The 24,326-nt window shown below is 40.7% G+C and overlaps 1 protein-coding gene across 8 annotated transcripts in view; it reads right to left on the bottom strand.

Moving 5' to 3' along the window:
* The window catches only part of LOC5576397 (E3 ubiquitin-protein ligase RNF19B), a 224,454-nt gene that overhangs the window by 110,702 nt on the left and 89,426 nt on the right, over positions 1-24,326 (bottom strand). For 3 of the 8 annotated variants that reach the window (XM_021837832.1, XM_021837833.1, XM_021837829.1), the window contains 2 exons: positions 19,861-20,837; positions 16,539-17,109 (listed from right to left, as the gene is read on the bottom strand). In XM_021837832.1, coding sequence (XP_021693524.1) covers positions 16,539-16,754 — 216 coding nt within the window. In that variant the 5' untranslated portion in view covers positions 16,755-17,109; positions 19,861-20,837. Of the gene's footprint in view, positions 1-16,538; positions 17,110-19,791; positions 20,838-24,326 lie in introns of all 8 variants that reach the window. The other 5 variants (XM_021837831.1, XM_021837830.1, XM_021837828.1 and 2 more) reach the window with 4 other exon arrangements.

A 24,326-nucleotide genomic window follows, 5' to 3' on the forward strand; every position in this document is an offset into this window, starting at 1 on the left:
TAGTCAACGTGGTTCCGGACGTGTTAGTGGTAGCGAAATGATGCTAGGTGGTGATAAGTTTGAAGTGGTGGACACATGCGATAATGATGTTACCCGCGAGGTGAAAAGACGAATTGCAGCTTCGAGTCGGGCTTTCTACGGACTCCGTAACCAGCTGAAGTCCCGTAGCCTGTAAACGAAAACAAAACTCGCGTTATATAAGACACTGATCCTTCCGGTTGTCCTATATGGCCATGAATCATGGACATAGAAGGAAGTCGACCGGAGAGCTTTCGGGGTGTTTGAACGTAAAGTGCTGCGAACAATACTCGGCGGTAAATTAGAAAACGGCATCTGGCGGCGTCGCATGAATCACCATGGGTTGTACCAAGTGTATAAAGAGGTGGATATTGTCAAGCGCATAAAACACGGCATGCTGCGTTGGGCGTATGCCGGAAGAACGTTGCCCGTATGCCGGAAGAACGACAAGCAAAGATAACAGTCAACAGAGAACCCGGACGAGGCCGCCGACTTCTTGGAAGACCGCGCACACGATGGCTTTTTGCAGTTGAGGAGGACTTAAGGGCACTTAACGTTCAGGGCGGAAGCGATTGGCCCAGGACCGAGCCCAGTGGAGAAAACTCATCCATTCGGCGCAGATTCATCGTAGCGAATTGTAGCCCATCAAGTATCAAGTGAGTAATAATAAAGTTTTCCAAACGTTTCTCAAAAAGTTTCAAAAAAATCGCATGCAATCTTCATAAATTTGTTTAGGTTTCACACCAGTTAACTCTACAGCTAATTTTTCAATAATTCGTCCGATCGTTCCTATACGAATTCCTATAGAGATTCTGTTCAATGTTTTTCGAGAAAGCCCTGCGAAATACTATCCTGCGATTCTATTGATTTATATTCCGATGATTTTAGAAAATTATATAGGAAATCTTCTAAAACTTCCCCAAGAGTTCAGAAGTTATTTCAGAAATCATTGTGCGTTAAGAATGACTTAACTTACACAAGTTTTACCAGAGATTGTTTTAGGATTTTTTAAGAAATATCTCACGGATTTATTCTTCAGAAAAATGTCTCGACATTCATGGAAGAATTCCTGAAAAAACTTCCAAGACTCATTTGAGAAAATCTCAAAGAATTATTGGAGGTAGCAATCTTAGCAAGAATCTCTGGAGCAATTGCTCAAGGTTTTATTCAGAGAAATCACCAGTTGAAATCTTATATAAATCCTGAAAATCAATTTTATAAAATCCCTAGAAATTTCTGAAGAAGTTATTGATTGAATTTTAGAATACGTTTTTACCGGGAATCTTGGAGAATGTCCCAGGGAAATCGATGGATAAATCACTGAATAAAGCCTTGGAGAAGTTAGAACTTCCTTGGAAAATTTCTTTTTTGGAGAAATTCTGAAGATTTCTGAATTTTTTTTGAGGAATTCCATTTCTGTGGTTCTCCTTGGAAAAATCCTTGTTAAATTCTTAAAATATTGTTGGAGAAATTCCCGACGAAAATTCGTGGAGTGATTCCTTAGGAAACAATCACTAAATGAATTCCTTTAGAAATTCCCGGAGTAATATCTGAAAATTTGGGCTAATACGTGAATACATTTCTGATGAAATTAATAATACTTGTGGTAATGCCACGAGAAATTCTAAAAAAAGTCTTATGCCTTAGAAAAATTTCTGCTCTGAACAAACTCTTTTCTCGCGGATCTTTTTAGGTTTTGTTTTGTTTTCTTGGTACCGTTTGGTCTCTTTTGGGCTTTTTTTGTTCCTTTTAGGTATCTGTTTGGCCTCATTTTCCAGATAAGATGTCTCTAATTTCCTATTTTTTCTAGGTACTCAGTCGTACTAGTAAAAGGGGTGTCAGTGACAAAACCCTAGTTTTGAGAAAAACTACTTTGAACCTACTTTTTAAGCAACTTTTCTGTCAATACAAATTGTATGGGGGTGCAAAAACAAACCAATCTTCTCAGAATTATGTTATGTTTTCTGTTGAGCGGGAAAATTACCTGAAAATATCGTTAGAACGCTTGGAAACAGTAAAATTTTATCAACTCAACTCAATTCAAAAAATATCACTTACACCCATTTGCTTTTGAGCCCCTACAAATCTGATTTCAAAAGGGCACATCGACATTGGTAAACATTGGCTTTGCAAGACGCTGTTGAGCCCAATTCAATTCGATCACGCTCACCAATACCACTATCAGAAAGAGCTAACACCAATCTTTCTGATAGTGGTGTTAGTTAGCGTGGGCGGGCCAAAAAGGGTTCAACAGGAACGTTTCTGAAAAAAAGGCTCAAGATCTCTTGAGCGCATGACGAGCATTTCCGAAAGAACTTGAAACTATTGAGAGCCACACTGCCGTTATACGCATAATTGTCCCATGTTACTTTTTGTCATTTTTTAGTTTTTGTAGCCAAAAAGTCTATTTTAACCCAGGGTGGCCACCAAATATCCATTTTGAAATTCCCGCTTTTTTCCCGGTTTTCCCGGTATAATTTTCAAAATTTTCCCGGTTTTAATTTAGGGACCCAAACGCAAAAGGATGACAATTTGGTCGTTTTTTTGGCTCCGTACAATTAGTATGGAATGAAAAATGCTGAAGAACTTAACCCTCTAATATCCAAATTTTTATTTTCGATCTAAATATCATTTTCAGTTATCTAAAATCGTTCTAAACACGTTTTGGGCAATGATTTATTTTTATTCGCGAAGCTATGAATTTTGGTTTATGATTTTTATAATTTTTATTTTTGACCATCCCTATCCTTTTTTATTTTTTCTTGAAACCTCTTCTAGTTACTGATTTTTAGCAATAATAACAATTCAAATTTTACGGTACTTTTAAAAATATTAAATTTTTATTTTTTTCTGGATTTTTTTTATTTTCCGTGTAATTAACGGAAAACAGGTTTGAAATTATTTAAATGCCACCAAGCTCTTCTTCTGTGATAGGTTGATCGTAGAAAAATATAAAAGGTACGATTTTTTGTATTACACGTTAAATGAACCCCAGGCATTTGTAGGTTATATGAGAATACAATTTTTCGAACAATTTTCAAAAATACAAAAAAGTTTCAAAAGTCATAAAAAACTTTTCTTATATGCGTGTTATGAGTTAAGGTTCAAGCCAAAAATAAAATTATTTTGATTTCCGAGCTACGAAAAATTACACAAAATTCCAAAGTGTACCCCGTCGAAAGGCGGGGTTGGGTATTAGAGGGTTAAAACTCAAAACTGTATTCTGTCATTTATACCCCTTTGCTTCTAAAACCCTCATTTAGCATAGAAATGAGGGGGTTAGAAGCAAAGCATAGAATGCTGTTTCGTTCAAGAAAAGTGAAAAAATCCGTTCAAGAAAAGTAAAAAAAAAACGAATGGGTCAAGAAATTTTATACAGAGAGCTCCACGCGAAATGACACTTCGTCTCAGCTGCGTACTGCGATCAAAGAAAATTCTTGACCATTTCAGGCATGTGATTTCTCACGCATCGAGATAGTCGATTACTTTTCTTGTCAGCAGCAAATCAGCCTTTATTCACCTAGCAGTCCCGGCGATAGTAGAGGCTTCGAAAAAAAAATGTTGAAGTTTATGACAAATTTACATTTCACGTTTTCTCAAATTTCTTGGACGATTTTCAAAAATATTGTTCCACTCAAACACGTTGGAGCCCTTGAAGAAAACAAAAGTGAAAGAATTGTTTAAATCGGTCATCCCTTTATCAAGCCGTGAAATACGAACACCATTCCATTTTCATTTATAAATGCAGGTATGCCCCTTTTGTGCATCCCATTACCCTGTTTAAAGTTTTTCAATTTATAATGTTTTTACTTTTTACTTTACTTTTTACAACTTGTTTTTGGTGGTTAGTAAATTTAGAGCTTGTAGATGTTCGTTCAATATGGTTTTCCCGGTGATCATCTCAAATTCCCGGTTTTTCCCGTCTTTTTCCCGATGGATTCAAATTCCCGTCTTTTTCCCGCTTTTCCCGTTTTTCCCGGTTCGGTGGCCACCCTGTTAACCTATATTAGACGGGGTTGGTGGTCTGATGGCTACCGCTTCTGCTTCATATGCAGAAGGTCATGGGTTCAATCCCAGGCCCGTCCCTTTCCTCGTACTTTGTAGTTGTATATATCTCACTTGCTTCTATCTTCCATTCTAAATACATCCCACTCATACTATTCGTTCATAGCAAACGCTAGAACCAGAGACGGACAAGAAACCGTTTCCCTAACGCTTCCTACTTCCACGCGCACGCCTTTCTTACGCCTGATACATAGGCAGTCTGCTAACCACAAAAGCAAACCTCTCTGCCATGCCTTTCCCCCAATCCATACACTCCCGCATGAACTGACGTGGATGCAGTGGAATATACGGTCTACGTGGGAGTCAGTTCAATGCATCATCAATTCCTCCCCCTCCCCCTCATTGGTCTGCATTCTGACGTGGCAGGTGCCATTGTTGCCTAAAAATAGAATAAAAATAGAAGATCACCAGCACTTATACACTGAGGATGCCTGTTAGTCCCAAGCAGTCATTCGGTTGGTTCCTTGTGTAAGTGCAGCTGATCTGGCGATACTGGAGTGCATCCACGGGCGGCCAATCAAGCTCAAGCTCAAGCTCAAGCTCAAGCTCAAAGTCTATTTTAACCTATATTATTATAAAACAATTCAAAAACATATACTTTGTTCGAACACTCTATGAAAAGCATACCAAGTCAATTTGTCCCACTGTTGAATTTCTACGCATAACTGTCTCGCTACTGAATTTCTACGCATATCTGTCCCACTATGTATTTTCCAAAATCAGTTGCAAATAAAATACTTAATTTATAGGATTCATTGAGCTGTGTCAAATCGTTTTTTCTTTGGCTTCTCATCCCATGTGGAACACTGCCTGTTTCACACAATAGTGTTCTAAGACTGTTGTACAGAGGATAGACTGAATAATTGAGTTAGGCGAAATTTTTCCTAAATACAAATGCTTGAAACTTTTTGAAAATTGAATGTAATTGGATGCATCCAGAAGCATTCGACGGAAAATTTTATCTAGTTTCAGCAACTTGCTTGACCATGTATATTGGTTAGATGTTACTGGTTTTCTGAGTTCATGTCTTAATCACATTTTTTCTGTTGCTTGTATTTTTGTGCGGTGTGAAGTTGTATTCATGTTAACGATTTTTTAAGAAACTACAACTAATTGAAAATTGAATGCCACATTATGGTTCGTTTGGGTGGTAAATACTGGCATGGCGTACCATTGTCAGGGGCGGCGGCTGATTATCGTCCGAGTGCCAGAGTAAAACTCTAAGCTAAACTGTGCTCTATGGCCCTCCAAACATTAGGAGGAATGGTCCTCCTGAAATCTAGGGGGTTTGTGTCAGGCTCTGCAAGCCTCAGCACAGGAACATTTACAATTGGAGGCTATGAACCACTCAAAGGGATCTATTTTGTTCCTTCAGGTACACATGGTACCAATGGTACACCATGCCCAGCATTTACCAACCTGTATAACCATATTGATTCACATACCCATATACGGCTCCACTTTGCTACATGCCACACGAGCCTTCGTCTGGACCCTCAATATAGGCTTTACAATACACATTTTCCATTTTAGGTATTAAACTCTCGTCAAACTAACCATCAAGAGCAATGTGATTGATCAAAATCGGTCTGCTACAATTAGTGGGACTCTTATGCGTAGAAATTCCCCCAAAACGTGGTATTTCTAGGCATAACCGTCCCACATTGAATTTCATAACAAAATTCAAATTCTTTCGCAAAAACCATTTCTTGACTATAAAAAACACCCATTGCCTCATATTATTATGAAGAAATTATTCAAATTTGTCATAACCTTCACCAATACGGAGCATAAATGTGCGAAAATCTTTAATCGCGTTTTTCACGGTTTTATATTTTGGAACATGGGACATTCATGCGTATAACGGCAGCACAGCTCCGGTCAAAACCCCTGATAAAGTGTGGGTTGCGACGACCGTCACAGAGATTACTTTGAAAATTAGCAGAGAATTTCCCTTTAGAATTTTTGACCAAATTCTTCAGTAGTAACTGCATTTGATGTTTCAAAAATTTCGACATGGATTGTTGGATTTAAGGCTTCGTTTTTTTTTTTGTTCAATTTTTTTAGAGATTTTTTCCAGACAACTCAACAATAATACCTACTCCGATTTTTAAGTAAATCTTCCAGCCCTAAATTGCTGCAAATATTTTCCCACGTATTCTCTCAGGAAACCTTCTTTCGGAATTTTGTCTGAGATTTCTCAATAAATCGTCCTGAGATTCCTCATGAAGTCCCTCTAAAAAATTTTCAAATATTTTTTCCAGCAATTGAAAATTGTTTTGAGTTAATGAGGTTCCAACACACTAAGCTCATTTTACGGGAAATCGGTGAACTCCACCGTGATCTCAACAGCTGAACAGTTTGATGAAATAAAACACCGTAATTTCATTGGAATTTGACGGATTCCGGTGAATTTTTAACGAATACTGTAAAAATTTACCGTACTCCGTTAATTTATTTTAACGAACTGTTCAGTTGTTGAGATTTCACAGGAATCCTTAAAATAGTTTAAGTGTGAATAATGAATTATTCGTGTAACTTTTGGGTTACACGTGTCATGAGAACATAAAGAAAATGTCAAAGGTAGTTGTGTTCTGGGCATTAGCTCTGGGTATAAAGGTCTTATCAGAGCAGCACACATGTTGTAATTGAGTAATATCAACTGATATATGACCAAATCTAGGTTATTTAGGAGCTAGGTGGAGCTAGGTGGTTTGACCAAGTGGAGCAGGATCTTGGAAGTGTGGGGCGATCGAGAAATTGGAGTATAGCAGCCATGGTCCGAGTTAGTTGGCGTAACATTGTGGCGCAGGTCATGTCTTGAAGGACGTAGAGCCAGCAAAAGTAAGTAAAGTAAGAAATATGCACATATCTGATAATGCTCATTTACAACATGTGTGTTGGTTGGGTAGGAAGTGCTTTTTCAATACACAGGCCGATAGCGACTGAGTGAGACCAAAACGAATCCATAAATAAACCAGGGAATACTCGAAGGGTACATTCAAAAGTATGTTTGTAGAGATTCCTTTGAGGATTCAACCAGACATTTTAAAGAGGGCATTTGTGAGAATTTCCTCATTACATGAGGCCAGGAATTACTCTAGGTAATTCCTCATGATTTTCCATCAAAAATTGATTCATAAATTTGCCAAAACTTGAAAATTTCTTCAAAAAAACACTTTGTTCCCGAATGTCAGAACAAACACCGTTCTTCTAGTTGCAGACTTAGCAGCTACAAAGCTGTAATTTATTAAGTGCATTTTAGTAATCAAAACATGGGTGATACTTAATCGAATTCTTACAATTTCAGTATTTTTCTGTCTCCTACCTATCAGGTGTGTCGGTAATCGGGAGGAAACTTGGGTTGTACAGTCTACAGATAGATTACAGTTATAATTCATTGAATTTCAGGTTATGGTGTTTCACACACGCGGTAATTCTTAATTCTAAACGTACCTCAAGTGAATGATTCCTACGCTAACTGTACGGCGTTGACTGTAGCCGAAAACTGTTTTTGATCACTAAACTAAATGATTGAAATCCAAAATAAATGATCGGTTTGATGGACCGCTAATTAAACTTACTGCAATTATCGAAATTTACCACTAAACTACAGTCCTTTAAACACGAATCAAAATACTGACTTACTATGCAGCGACTACCGTGGATTCTGTCTGTTTCTGTTTTCTTTTCTGTCCCGAGCGCCGCGCGAACTGTCATTCAACTCGGCGAGAACCGCTCAGTTGCGAGGGAACCGACAGTGGTTTCACCGCCGTTTCGCCGTCAACAGTGTTGCCGGTAACATTCCCCGACCCGTGAACCACTTCCGTTTCCGGAGCGACTTCATCTGGCCCTTTGTCGCCACCTGCAACGTCCAGAGCTGCCAGCTTTACAGCAGGTCTGGCAAACACTCCCCTAGCTGTCTGCACTACTGCACGTCGCACTTGACCTGATTTATCCGGAGATACTTCCAGAATCCGTCCTCTTTCCCAGCTATTCCTTGTCTTCTCATCGATGATTACGACGAGATCGCCAGGCTCCAACGGCTTCACTTTCTCGAACCACTTCGACCTTCTAGTCAACATCGGCAAGTACTCCAACACCCATCTGCGCCAAAACTCGTCCACAATGTTCTTAGCGACTGTCCAACTGTCTCGGAGGCTAACTGACTGATCTGTTGGCTGTTTGACTCCGCTTGAACCGTACAACAAGAAGTGATTCGGAGTAAGTGCTTCTTGATCTGCTGCTTCCAAAGGTACATAAGTCAGCGGGCGAGAGTTTACGATTCCTTCAGCTTCCAGCATTATTGTTTCGAATACCTCGTCGCTGGTGTGGTGTGGACTGTCCGATATTGCTGCCATTGCCACTTTTACTGATTTCACCATCCGCTCCCAAGGTCCTCCCATGTGTGGAGCTGCAGGAACGTTGAAATGCCACTGTGTGCGAGCGTTGGTAAATGTAGATGCGCAGTCTTCGTTGATTGCCTGGATTTTCTGCATTTCTTCAGACAACTGGCGACTGGCTCCTACAAAATTTGTACCATTGTCTGAGAAGACCTCTAGCGGAGCCCCTCGTCGGTTGACGAATCGCCTGAAGGCCATAATGCATGACTTGGTTGACAGACTGTGTGCCAACTCTAGGTGAACTGCTCGTACTGTGAGGCAGGTAAACAAACATATCCACCGTTTGACAATACTGCGACCGACTTTCACTTCGAAGTGACCCATGTAGTCAACGCCAACATACGTGAATGGACGAATAAAGGGAGTCAATCGAACTTTTGGAAGTGGCCCCATCAACGGTGGTGTCGGAGCTGCTTTCTTAATCTTACAGTACTGACAACTGCGACAAACGCTTCGAACTACACTGCGCAATCTCGGAATGTAGAACTGCTGTCGCAATTCGTTGCAAACTGTTTCACTGTTGGCGTGAAGGAACCGCTGATGGAAGCTGAGCACTATGAGGTACGTAATTCGATGGTTTTTCGGCAACACGATTGGGTGCTTCGCTTCGTAGGAAATGCCTGGAGCGTTCTGTATTCGGCCCCCGACCCGTAAAACTCCTTTATCATCCAAGAAAGGAAGCAGTGCGCGAATTGAACTGCTTTTCGCCACACCATGTCCTTTACCCAACAGATTAATTTCTTCTGCATACTCCTGAGCCTGGGCCTGACGCCACAGTGTCTCCTCTGCCTTGGTAAACTCACATTGGTTCAATATTCTGAGCGGTGTTGTTCGGCTTGGTGAATGCCTCCATGCTGATACAGCTCGGTGAACATAAGCTGTCGCACGTAGTAGCCGGTTCCAGTTGGAGAAACGCGTTACGTCTACTACTTCCTCTACTGTTCGATGTACGGCAACAATGCGAATTTCTTCACACATCATGTTTGCTTCCCCGAAATCTTCTACTCTTTCCATGGGCCACTGATTCTCTGGATCCTGCAGAAATGCTGGACCTTGGTACCAACGGCAGTGCGGATCGAATGAGGGTCCTGCATTCCACTTAGTGGCGTCGTCCGCTACGTTCTCTCGAGATGGTACGTAGCGCCATTCATCTACATTGGTGAGGGACAAGATTTCGCCAACACGAAATGAAACGAACTGATGAAATCGACGACTGTCGGAGCGAAGCCATGAAAGTACTGTTGCTGAATCTGTCCACAGGAAGCGCCTTTGAATGCTGATAGTCAGAGCCGAACATATGTTTTGTAGCAGACGAGACCCCATCATGGCAGCTTGTAATTCCAAACGCGGAATAGAAAGCGATCGAAGAGGTGCAACTTTTGTTTTCGCAGCTATTAACGAGCATTGGCTCTCACCGTTAACTGTCATCCTTACATAGGCCACACACGCACAGGCTGACACACTAGCGTCCGTGAAGACATGGATCTGAATATTGCTGACTTGCTGCGGCCAGAAGTTTTTGAAGAAACAGCGCGGAACGTTCACTTCGTTGATGTTTCGGTACTGTTCGATCCATCTAGTCCACAGCTCGTGTAACTGCTCCGCAATTGGTTCGTCCCAGTTTGTCCCTGTGCGCCAAATCTCCTGCATCAGAATTTTGCCGTGTACAACGAAGTGTGCGACAAATCCTAATGGGTCATACAGCTTCATGACAATCCGCAGAATTTGTCGTTTTGTCGGAACTGCACAACTGATATTCAGAAACTCTTCAACTGCTTGCTGGCTGAACGTAAAGATGTCTTCTGAAGGACTCCACATCACGCCCAGGACGCGTTCGTATGTTCGGTCTTTGTCCAAGGGCAGTGGCTTACTGGTCGATGAACTCGATTCTCCTAGTCGGTCTAGTACTTTCTGCTCGTTGGACACTATTTTCCCGAATTGGAAACCAGCAGCTGAATGGATTTGTTGCACTTGTTCCACTAGTGCTACTGCCTCTTCCACGGAGTCAACGCTGTCGAGGAAATCATCTACGTAGTGGTTCTTGGTTACTGCTTCTACTGCCCTAGGATACTGCTCACTGAATACTGACGCATTCCAGTTTTTCACGAACTGCGCTGTGCATGGAGAGCTTGTAGCACCAAACATCGCAACGTTGATCACGTAAATTTGAACTTCTTCATCAGGACTTGTCCTCCACAGAAAGCATTGTGACCATTTGTCTTCATCGCGGATGAGAATCCGCAGAAACATTTCCCGGATATCAGAGCATACGGCGACTTTGCCCTGTCTGAATCGTAGCAGAACGTTCATAAGCGGTACGAGGAGATCAGGCCCCTTAAGCAGCATATTGTTGAAGCAGATTCCTCCAGCCTTTGCAGCAGCATCCCAAACCATACGGGTTTTATTTGGTTTCTTGGGATTGATCACTACACCCAGAGGTAAATACCAAACTCGGTGGGGGTTCAGACTGTCGACTTCTTCCTGCGATGCTTTACTGATGTACTGCTTTTGTTCATAACTGTCGATCTGCTCATTTACCCTTCTCTGAAGCTCCGGGTCTCTGGACAAACGCTTCTCCAATCCCAAGAGTCTGTTCATTGCCATCTTATAGCTTTCCGGAAACTGGACGTCATTATTGCGCCATAGCAAACCTGTCTCGATTCTTGATCCACGACGTACTGTTGTTGCTTCCATGATACTGCGAGCTCGTTTGTCTTCTTCGGATTCGATTGTCGATGTCACTACAGCTTCCTCGACGGCGAAAAACTTTTTCATGGAATCGTACAAGTCACTGTTGCTCATTTCTTGTCCGACGTGTAGGTTTAACTGTTCCACGGATGCTTCGGTTCCGGAATTCCTTCCGTAGATGCACCAGCCGAGGCGAGTCTTCGTAGCCACTGGATCACTTCTGCCACCTTCACGAATCTTCAGACTGGTTATGAGATGCACGTGCTCGATACCGATGATCATTCCAGGTTTTGCATCGATATAACCGCTCACTGGAAGACCCTGTAGATGTGGATAAACTCTCGACAGATCGGTGTAGTTTAAGGTTTGACTGGGAAGCCCAAGCTCACGCACCGTTCGTACGTTGCTCAAGTGGAAAGTATTTTGCTTGCCAACACCAGAAATTTCCAGACAGACTCTTCTAGAACTCTTCTCATGCCTGCCAATCTTTCCAGTCCATCCTAGCCAAAGGTTGTCCAGCTCTCCTTCAATTCCCAGCTGAGCCGCGATCGCCTCCTCCAACAGTGTCGACGACGATCCATCATCCAGGAATGCGTATGTTTCTATACTTTTTCCGTCACCATGAAGTGTGACCGGTAAATATCGAAACAGCGAGAAAGATTTCGTATGGTGGTAGTTGTGATGCACTGCTTCGGTTGGCTTTGTTGTCTCCACCGGTTCGTTTCGGCTGGGCTGACTGCTGTGTAGAAGTTTGTGATGTCGAATACGACAACCATCCACGCCGCACTCTTTCTTTGAATGACAAGGCCACTTCCGATGGGGAACTAAGCATAAACGACACAAATTCTTCTGACGCATCGCTTTCCATCTCGCTCCGATATCCAATGACTTGAAACTGGAACAGTTTAGAATCTGATGATTTTCGTTTCCACAATACGAGCAGGCTTTCGCTGTTGTTCGTTCAACTGACGCCTCTTTCTCCTTCTTGGGAAAATCAGAAGACTCGTAAGCGTGAGTGAATAACTTCTCCTTTTGCTTTGGCTTTTCTGCCCGACCTTGTTTGTAGTGATTTTGGGCGGAATCAACATCGACTGTAAGCTCTGACGCTAGATTCACGAGTCCAGCCATGAAGCTGTTGAAAGTCGCCAGGTTGACGTATCCAACTGATTGCTTGTAGGTTCCCCACTGCATCTTCAGCGAGGTTGGCAGCTTATCGATCAATTCTTGGAGCAGCATTGGATTCGATAAATGCGCCTGTTGGTCGGCCAGTACGATATGATCGACCAAATTCTGAATCGCCAGGCCGTAGGCAACAATCGAACTGAGATTCTCTGCTCTAGGTGGAGGCACGTTGCGTACTTTCTTCAGAAGCGAACTGATCAGTATCTCCGGTCTTCCGTACAGCTTATGAAGCGTATCCATCACGTATGGCACGGAAGCCGGTAGCAGCAGACGACTTCGTACTGCTTCTAGAGCAGAGCCACCCAAACTTCGCTGCAGTCGAGCCAAATTTTCTGCATCTGTATATCCGCAAACCTCCGTCGTGTTCTTGAATGAACTGTAGAAGATTGGCCACTCCTGAGGATCGCCATTGAACTTTGGCAGCTCACGGGGCATTACCTGCCTAGCGGCCAGTTGAGCGCTTGATGGTCCTACTACAGAACTAGTTCGTACTCCATACAAACCAGGATCTGGCAATCCAACTGAAGCTAATGGTGGTCGAAACATATTTGTCACTACTGGCGCCGCTGGATTTGGAAATGACTGATGACCAACTGTTGAACTGACTGCAAATTCTGGAGGTGGAACACAACCCAAACTACTTTGCGACTGACTAACTTGAACAACTCCTCGTGGTAGTGCCGCATTTGTTGGTGCTCGAAGTCCCATTGGAGCGGCTGTGTAGTGCGGATGACTTCCATAAACTGCTGGCATCAAACCACTCGAATAAACAGAAACCTGCGCTGTTGCATTCAATTCCGAATGAGCTACTGCATCTCTGGCCGGTAATGTGACAGTGGGCAAAACTGCTGCATTCAGCTCATTACAAATTCGAAGACCTTGCATTCCCGAAAGCAGCGTATCCGAAGCTGTTGGATCTGCTGACCTAAACGGAATCGATACTGGAACAGTTGACACCGAGGAGACTACTTGCCCTGATACAAACTGTTCATAGGATTTCGCCAATGTAGGGACCTTTCCCGATGCAGGAAGACACAAGTGATTCATGTTAGACGAAGCGGAAACCTGCGACAAACTATTTGGCACCGCAAGAGCTGGTGGTTGCAACTCGTTGATCACAACAGGAGGCTGAACCGATTCACTAACTGTTTGAACCTGTGGAACAGCTTGATATCCCAACGGAACTGGTTTCGACTGACCAACTTCGTCCACAGCAGCTCCCTTCAACCATTTCTCCAACTGGTCACGCTTACTTTTCACGCTCACTCCAGTCCGTCTACTTTTCTGGCTAATTCCGCTACGTCGACTCGATGGTTCCTTTTCATCCTCAATCTGCATCAACAAATTGTACCTTTGCTTCAGATACTCCTGCTCTTCATCCAGCTGCTTTAATTTGGCTGCTTCTTCTACTTGTTTCAGCTTCAATTCTTCCGCTGCGCGTAGTTTGCTCAGCTTCCGTTGCTCCTCCAGGTGCTGTAGACTAAGTTGCAATCTTTGAGACGCACGACTACTGCTCTTACTCACTGAAGATTCATTAAATGACACTCCTGATTTCGACGTAATATCAGTGCCGTCCCAATCGGCAAGACAGTCACTACATTTCCAACTTTTTTCCGCGATTGACTTATTGACACCCGCGCATCGAAAGTGTTCCCACGATTCACACCCATCACAACAGACCCAATTATCATCACCCTCTTTCTGATTGCATTTTTTGCATGGCTTATCTATCCCTTCCGTATTAGTAACGTTTTTGCCTTTTTTTGGCATAATTAAATCTAATAATTCGCCTACTAAGCTGTCTGCAGGACTAGCTTACTCAATTGTCGTACTGCAGGAACCACAACTGTGGTAAAGGCACGAAATAGAAAAGCTGACTACTGACTTGTATTCCGATGCAATCAAACCTCCGGGATCCGGCACTGGCTGGGATGATGATGATCAGTCTTCAACTGTGGGTCGTTCGGTTGGCGGACGTCTTCCCGGTTGCAGCACTACTTGGCAGCGACACCCGACGGGCAACAATCATCCAACTTCGGATGAAATTCTTTGTAGTAATGTTCCCGAATGTCAGAACAAACACCGTTCTTCTAGTTGCAGACTTAGCAGCTACAAAGCTGTAATTTATTAAGTGCATTTTAGTAATCAAAACATGGGTGATACTTAATCGAATTCTTACAATTTCAGTATTTTTCTGTCTCCTACTGTATCAGGTGTGTCGGTAATCGGGAGGAAACTTGGGTTGTACAGTCTACAGATAGATTACAGTTATAATTCATTGAATTTCAGGTTATGGTGTTTCACACACGCGGTAATTCTTAATTCTAAACGTACCTCAAGTGAATGATTCCTACGCTAACTGTACGGCGTTGACTGTAGCCGAAAACTGTTTTTGATCACTAAACTAAATGATTGAAATCCAAAATAAATGATCTGTTTGATGGACCGCTAATTAAACTTACTGCAATTATCGAAATTTACCACTAAACTACAGTCCTTTAAACACGAATCAAAATACTGACTTACTATGCAGCGACTACCGTGGATTCTGTCTGTTTCTGTTTTCTTTTCTGTCCCGAGCGCCGCGCGAACTGTCATTCAACTCGGCGAGAACCGCTCAGTTGCGAGGGAACCGACAGTGGTTTCACCGCCGTTTCGCCGTCAACAGTGTTGCCGGTAACACACTTAGTGATTCTTTCACGAATTTCCTCAGAAATCCCTCCAAGATTTTCGTTTAGGATACCATTAAGAAATCAACCAGAATTTTTGTCTTATTGCTTTCAGATTTTAATCCAGGAATTCTTTATTTTTTTTTTAAAGAAGTTCTCACACTTATTGATTTTTTCCAGGAGTTTTTCTACGAAATTAATCACGAAATCCTATAGCTTTTCATGAGTTCCTCCAGAGAATGTGTCTAGGGGTCATCATAGGGATCATTTGCATTAAAAGCAAGAGTGTTATTTTTCTCGCGTCTCCATAGTTTTTTTTCTCAGTTAGTCTGTACGCGTTAAATGAAGCTAAAAGTGGATTGTGGCTGCTCAGTCGAGGATGAATCAATTGGTGAGCTCGTTTCATGCTTTTGTTTCAAATATGTAATATATTTATGAATGCACATTTAATCGTTACAACAGTGGGACGTAAATATGATTAATCAACAAACTATGAATGGTTCGTCACTGAGAGTGTCGGCATATACTCTTTTTCATAAATTATTTATGTTTTACATATTGTTTTCAATACATCCCTTTCCTTTTACCTTTACTTTTATAATTTTTGTTCACTTTTTCAACAAACTTTGAATGGTTTGCCATTTTTTCTTTTCATATGAATAAAATATAATATCACATACTTTTTCCCTCACAGCTGTAGGAATCTTGCGTTTAGTTATTTATTCATCAAACTTTGAATGGTTCACGACATTATTTTCTTGTACAGAGAAATTCTTTAAATCAATTGAAAATATTATAATCAAAGGCATGTTTATATCTCACAAATAATCGTTTATCATGGTCTGATCGCTTATCAAAGTGAATCATGCACCAGCCGAACTTCTAGTTGATTCATTGTGCATCTTCATTGACTTCAGTCAATCGCGGAATAGCATAGTGTAGTCAGTCTAAGCTAAGTTCCTTCAGAAAAATTGTCTAGAGTGTCCTCAAGGTTTTGAGCAAGACAATTTCTAAAGATACCTCCAGGAATGATTTCACAGATTTATTAATAATTGCTTCCGAAATTCTCCCAGAAATTTCCTAAAGAAGATTTAGAACAAAACTTAATCAAGAATTCTTCAAGTAAATTGTCATGATTTTATTATAAATTATGTATTAGAAAATATTAATAGAATAAAAAACTATCTGAAAGGTAATTCTAAGTAATCATTAACAAAAGTACTTGAATAAATACCTGATGAACTGCTGCAAGAGAGAACTCAAATAAAGATCTCTGAAAAAAATTGGAAACTTGCGAAAGTCTTGGATAATTCTCTAGAAGTGTCCCTAAATGTATTTCTGAAGGTATCTCTGGAAAAAAATATGAAGCTCTTCCTCCTTCCTGTATAACTTTGAGAATTCCAAGATTTCTTCCAGCATTCCAAGTTTTTGAAGTTTTAGAACTAACAAATGAGATTTAGCAATCCTAATCATGAGTCGTACATTTCCAACAGCATTGCATCATATGTCTCACCTTATGGCTGCCACTGTGGGACGATCCGCTGCCTTTGTCATGTTTGCTGCTGCTTCCGCTGGGACCACCTCCATCCCTACTGCTACCGCTGGCTTTTTCAACGTCACACAGCCTCTGCCCCAAGGGAGGACTTCCTCTGGCCGCCCTAGCTCCCTGCAGCAATAGCCTCCTCAGGGAAAAGTCAAAATTGAAGGAATTCCGACTTGTTCGCCGCATTTTCGTTTTCTTCTGATAAGCGTTCTCAACCAAAACGCCACACTCACGACACCTCTAGGAACGCATTGAAGCGAAACCCTTCTGACATTGACGGGGCTTAGGTTTCGCTTGGAAAACAATTTTCACCTATGCACTTATCAGCACGGCAAACAGCAACGACGACTTCAACAAATGACTACAGCACACACTTCCGTGTAAGATCGATCATTCGCGGGACGGCTGATTCGAGCGCGATTAGCACCGCAATAAACACTTCACTTCACTTCGCTGCTCCGCTTGATTCTCCGACGCCGATAGATTGATCTCTTCGTCAGATTGAAACAACACACACCTCTAGAGCAGCTGATCTGGTAATCTTCGATGGAAGATAAAATAACAAAACAAATTTATTCAACCAAAACACTGATGAGTGATGCTGCTGCTACGGTGTGTCTGAAATCGGTTTTGGACGAAAAAAATATGTCTTCGGATTTGGTATCCATCACTCGAAAGATTTAGAATTCGAGCATCATCTCCGTGAATTTGAAAATAGTTCAACGAGGAAATCGGAAGTCATCGTAATTTTAAGGTGTTGTGCTATTTTGAATACATTTCTCAAGTGTGCATCAATATCAATTTGTAAACCATAAGTAATCATCAGTATTATTTTTTTTTTTTTTTTTTTTTTTTGTATGTTGCTAGCCGTACAGTGAATACTGTCCAAAGCTCTAAACTAGACTTTAGATAGAAAAGAGGACGTAATCCTTCTGAAGCAGTTCACCAGACGTGCACGGAAAGATGGCTTCCAAGAAGACACTGTTGCGATCTGTCTCAGAAGGTTACGGTAGAAGGTGGAAAACGTTCTTTTCACACTATCACTTCACTTGATAACTATTAGATTACTTCATAGCACTATTCACTGGTATTGATATCACTATCTTTATTATCAACTGAATTTCTACTAACAGCGTCACCATTATCTGTACCAATTTTGTTATTAAAATCACATCTATAACCCAGCCGCAACACAACACTACTGCTCTATCAGGTTTAAAGTATAAAACTTCTCATTACAAAATAATCACTGTAATAAATAAATCATATCAACACTCAATATCATTATCTTCATTAAAATAAAAGTAAGGTTTTTGTTGCTTATATCACTATTATTCATAATATCACCAACTATCATCACTCGAATAATCACCATCTTTGTAGCTTACTACTATTAACCACACAAACTTATTCGACACAATAACGTCATCTCACTATATTATTACATTATCACTATTTTCAAAACCAGCAACGAGATTATTCATATATCTTCTTAAGGTGATCTCGTCGACGGGCTGAAGGCCGCGATAATAATGAGAACAATGTCCTGCAATAATGAAGCGCATCGCACAGCAATCACAAGCGCAGATTATACTAATCACTTACACTGGGCTACCTGTTTTCACTAAAACTACCTCCGAGTACGCGTCTAAGATAACACTCCTTAATCAGATTTATTTTAGAATGGAATTAATGGAATAGTATATGTGCTTACCTTTTCAGTGTTGGGAATGTTAGTGATTATTTCCTACTCACTTATATCCTAGTTTTTTCTCATGAGTTACTATTCCTATTTGCGGTTACGGGTACCTATAAATAGAGATAGCGATTAGTCACAAGTTTTTTTAGTCTGACGGCATTCGTTTGACCAGCACAAAACTTCTTTCATAGCGCATATGTTCCATGCTTCAATTTGAACACTTTATCAGTTTTTATAATATATTCAATGCTATGATGAAAAACTTAATCCTGAAATGACGCTAGCTGACGAGAAGAGAGTGTTATAATTAGTAATTAGTAAATAGCGATATTATTGGTATAAGAAACAGATTTAATAAGATTCTGCTGTATCCTTGTACGGCCATGCGTGTTCCTGTTCAGCGCGATTTCTTCAATGTTAGGAGGTTTTGATGCACATTAAAACAAATAAAATAATGCTCCGGATGAGTGTCTGGAAGTATAAATAAAATGCGTATAGAAAAAACAAACAAGGGCCGCTTCATCATAGACCACGTAAAGTATCAGTTCACGGCGATGGTAATCAATAGTGTTCATTAGAAAACACTTTTGATTATTATCACCATTGGCACCACTAGTGTGCATCTTTCTCTTCAGAGTAAAGATACATTTAAGCCCCGAGACCTGACAGCAATCAAGCTGATCACAAGGTTGTGCCTTTGCCCAGGGCATAAGTAATCATCAGTATTATATAACAATTCGAACATTGTTCCGTGAATTTGAGACCGGACAAATGGCATTTGGCTAGATGGCAGGATACCAAAACAGCTAATTCTACTATTGGAGTTTTGTTGTGTTGCTTTAAAGCTATTTGTACCTAGATCTGATGATCTGTGGTAGATGACTAACCGTGCAAATTTCGCTGTTTTCCATAGAATTTGTGTACCTACACCATCAAAAGAGCCTAACTTCAGAACGGGCCCAGCGATTTTCTTTTAAATTTTGTTTGATCATGTGCTTTAGCTACAGAAATCAAGCGGTGAGCACAATTTCGATGGAGATTTTTTCTGATATTAACGTTCAGAGAAGCATCATGACTATATTTCCTGATTATCTCAATGAAATGATTTCAAATTTACAGAGAAGATGCTTGAACGTCATGTTATTTGAATGCCTTATGTAAACCCGATAGCTACTGAATTAGTTTATAAATTTACAATGATGCACTGTAAGATAATGCAGTCTACTCTGCTTTATTTGATATAGAGAACCATAGTAAAAGTTGGGTTTCATGACGAACTCGATGATCCCTTGGATCACAGTTGCACTGGTTTTGTGTTCTGTAACTCGATGGTCCCTTCAATATCGAACTATGGATAGTTGACTGTATTTTGAAGCATGTGAATATCTCTTTAAAATAGTATACAACTTTCAATAAAATATTTTCAAATTCATGGATATGAAGCTCGAATCTTTTACATCTTTCAAATAATGGGTGCCAAATTTGTGAACATTTCTTTTTCGTTAATTGCGGTTCCAGCCACACCTTGGCTGCGGTTGTCCTCTATCGTCTTCGTAATAAAAACACTCGCTGCTATGAAGTTTCCCCACGAACCGATCAAACCCCGGGTAATAATGTTACACCATCCACCGTGTGCCGCCGCGCGCAGACGAATGTGATTTTTTTCTTCTTTTTTTTCCACGCGTTGCCCGTTCAGAACTTGAGATTCTCGCGCGAAGGGTTTTGTATCACAGCACTACATCGCGCAACGCCCATTCACATAATAAATCACATTCCTCTCCGGTAGACCTTCGTAACTTGCGTTGATGCACTCGTCTGTAGTTTTGCCGTCAGCCAACGCTGCCAACGCACGATTCGATTTCTACGGTTCTGTAGCTTCAAACTATGACATGGTGGGTTGTTCGCGATCGATCCAACTTTACTATGATAGGGGTTTGGAACGTGATTCAACGCTGACGGGTCGTGACAGACGTTCTGAACTCACTCGCGGAGTCGCCAACTCATTCGACGAAGGGCGGCGAATAAATGCAGCTCACAGAACTGAGTATGATAATGACTTCTTCTACACGTTTCTAGAAAACTGCGCGCGCGGCGCGTTTCGAATTCTCTGCGTTCGACGATTGCGCGCACCACACTGCGACCAAAACGCTGCCACTGCTGGACTGGTTGGGGATTCCGTTTTTGTTGGGCGTATTATAGCAGCTTTCTTAATACATTTATGATGACGGCGGATGACGAGCACTCCGAACGAGTCTAGCGGAAACCACGTGAATAAATGCAGATTCTCTTCTCAAACACAGGCGGTGGTTTTTGCTGGTGCTGCTAGTGGATTCTCTTCTGGCTTCTGTTTTTGTGCTATGTTGGGAGAAGATGCCTCTAGCGGGGTCACACGATGCCGATTGATCACGCTATTATGAATTCACGGATTTAGTAACGTACGCTTGAACTTCTCTCTTGCGATCGTTACCGAGTTCGATGTTGTGTAGAATGGACTCGAATCATATGAGTGATCCTTTGACTAGACGGCGTAACGAGCTATGATTCATCGTCTTCGGGTGGGGATGATGTTTCTGGAAATAAAGAAGAGAGGAAAATATATTGTAGTGTAGTGAAATACATTACATCAGCATGGAAGACGAAAGACAGTATAGACTCAAAGAATATTCTCAAACGACAAAGAGTATTCTCGAATTAGGAAGATTGTGCTGGACAAGTAGCGTAAGGGTAATTCGCCAACTTTTGAACGGCTGAATTACTCGCTAATGTTGAACAAGCCATATGGAATGCACTGACTGATCATCAATAGACGAGATTTTTGATCGTTGAACAACAGGCAAGTTACCATACGCTAGGCAAAATAGAAAACCGTCGATGGGGGTGACAATGGATCAGATGGGTGAGAATGGGTTGAACCATAATTTGAAATATTTTAAATCATGTTTTTTCCTGGAAATTTACCTTTCATTGACAAGCTACCAACAAAAAATAATATCTAGATTTTTTTTAAATAAATCATTAAAAAAAGGGTGAAAAAATGGAAATCAAACTTTTAGAAGAATTAACACTATTTTGAAATTTTATATTAATTTCCTTCGTAACCGTTGTTATTGATAAGTAGTATCAAATATCACCTTAGTTCCTATTGCGTGCCAATTCCAGTGTCTTTGACCTAATGTCAACCCCTCAATGGGATCAATTTTCATATTTGCGACATTTGCGACAATTAAGAGAGTTATCCAATAATCTATTTGGATATAGGCTTTTTTGATCCATTCTCACCCCCAACGACTGTATAAGTACTTAGTTTGGGATGTCAATTTGAAGACTATTCGGGGGTGACTCATTTCACATAAAGGCGTTTAGCATAAGGACGTTTCGCATATGGGCGTTTGGCATAATGGACGTTTCTCATAAAGCTGTTTCATAGTAGAACAGGTAACATTTTAAAGAAAGGCAAGAAATTCTCATTATTCCAAATGTCCATTATGCCAAACGTCTTCATGTGAAATGTCCAACCCCTCATTCTTAGCCCCGAATAGTTTATCTCGGTACCAACGGCTTCACTGTCCTTCCAAAGGAAGTTGTCATTATAACATTTTTGTCACCTTTCGTGACTATATTGCCATTTATGGTCTCAAGCCTCAAAAGAAGCAGTCTCCGTTTCGTTTGGGATGCAATGTCAAGTATAAGAAGAAAAAAAATGTAGGTTTCCCAAAAAACATCCTCCAAATTTCGTTATATGTTTCTACCAGGGTTCCTACAAAGATATCACAAGGATAACAACTTCAACAATTGCTCGTGGCATCTCCCCCGGGAGATTCCCAATGAACGAAATCGTCCAAGGATTTTTCTGGAAATTCTCCCAATAATTTATTTGAAGTATTTTACAAACCTATTTCTGAAAATTTCTCTAGAAATTCTTTTAAGAATATCGAACGGATTCCGAAAAAAAAATCTCAGGGATTCATCAAGATATCCCGTCATTAATTCTTCAACTAGTTTTCCCAGAGGTACTCATAGGGATTGCTCCAGAAGAGTAAGAACTAACAATTGATAGCACTAAGAGATGCCAGAAATAGGTGTGATTTCAGCATAAGATTGAGCCGAGGGTCGGCTTCTGAACGAATTTCCAGTCAATCAACCTGTGATTCTCGAGAGCGTTTTGAGAAGGAATTGTACGAAGTTATGGTAACAGTGAGTCCATAGCGTTGCTGACAAACCATTTTGACGGATTTCCCAAAAAAAAAATCTTCCTAGATTCGTTTAGATGCCTTCAGAAAATCAACAAAGGGCCTGTTCACAAATTTCATAACGCTGAAGGGGGTGGGTGGGTGTCCTCGAAATGTTACAGCTCATACAACATTTGTTAAATATTCATACATAAAGCGTTACGAGGGTTGGTTGGTTGGTTGCCGAAAATAAGCATTTTCAGCGTTATGATTTTTTTTAAGGAATCCAAAGATTTCTTCCAAGACTTTTCTATGACTTGCTCAAGAATTCAATTTAAAACGATTTTTGTAATTGAGTAATTGACAATTTCCTCCAAATTCCGAAGATTTCTCCAAAAACTCATATAGTGTATCTCGCTAAGACATTTTTTTTCTGGATTTCTTTAAGATTTTAATCAGAAATGTCTTCAAAGTTGCTCTAGAGATAACGCCATTCCTTCAGAATTTCCTTCAGAGATTCTAAAAAAAATCCTAAAAAAGACCTCAAGGATTTTATTTAACTAGAACTATTGAAAGTTATTTTCGTAACTTAGTTATTTGAGTAACTTATATAATACACTTCGAAAAAATACCTGTAGGAGAGAACATGTGCACTATTAGGAACTTCTATACCTTTGAGGAAGCTTTGAGATATTATATGATGATCCTTGAAAGACCTAGCGGTATTTATGTAGAAACAAACGAATAAATAACTGGAATATTGCAGTACTATTTTTTGGTGGAAACCCTAAGTTTTTTTTTTCTCCTTGTAGAATGCCTTTGAGAAATGTTTGAGTTTTAGGTTTGAAACCTTTGAAAAAGGCTGCTGGAGTAATTCCTTGATGAAATACTGAAGAACTCACTAGAAAACTTTGGCAGATCTCCTGGAATAACAACTAAACGAATCCCTGGCAGAATTTCTGGAAGCATGTATACATAAATTTATGATGAATCCTGAATATCTCCGAAACAATCACTGAAATGCTCTTGAAGCGGATAAATCAATTTGGCGTAGTAATTTCTCTAATTCAAAATAAAGTTAAAAAAAAATATGGGTCAGGAATATTCTTTTGATCAAAATATAAAGAACTGAATAACATTAGCAAGATTTCCAAAGATTTGTTGACAAATTTGTATAAAATAATAATGCCGATAAACAAATTCAAAATAATAACAATAAGTTTCGTAGTAATTCCTTCAAACTCGGCAGCGACCCACGCTCTCGTGGTCCTGGTGCACCTAGCTCGCTGTGCAACACGCTTTCTTGTTTTGACCGGATTCGAAGCGAACACCGTCTCTACAGGTTTGTTGTCCGGCATTCATACAACATGCCTTGTCCAACGTATCTTTCCAGCTTTAGCCACCTACGGAACACATGGGATCGTTGTAGAGCCGACACAAAGCGTTCTCCTGCACGCCGTCAAAGATGGTCCTAAGCACCCGGCGTTCGAAAACCCCAAGAGAAATGCAAGTCCTCCTCGTACAGGTCCAACGGTTTTATGAGTGTTTTGTACATCGTGCTTCCCGGGAAAGCTGTTCTCGTCTATAATCTTTCATAGTTAACAGTCCGCTCTGCTGACATACCCATCACCTTCACTGACCTGACCCTCTGGCGCCTGGTCAGCGTCATTCAGGTGTTCATTGTAGCGCTGCTTCCACCTTTCGATCACCGTCCGTTCTCCCAATATCCCTGCACGTTTCAGCTCGTCAGAAATTCCCATACAAATCTTTGCAAGAATTTTTGGAGATATTCTTCCAGTAAGACCTTGAAGAATCCTCCTAAAATCTTGAAGGTCAGAAGTTTAGGCGAGTCACATTAATTAGCTTCAACTCTGAATGACTCCTTAATCA

This window comes from Aedes aegypti, chromosome 1 (assembly GCF_002204515.2).
Source record: "Aedes aegypti strain LVP_AGWG chromosome 1, AaegL5.0 Primary Assembly, whole genome shotgun sequence".
Taxonomy (NCBI): Eukaryota; Metazoa; Arthropoda; class Insecta; order Diptera; family Culicidae; genus Aedes; species Aedes aegypti.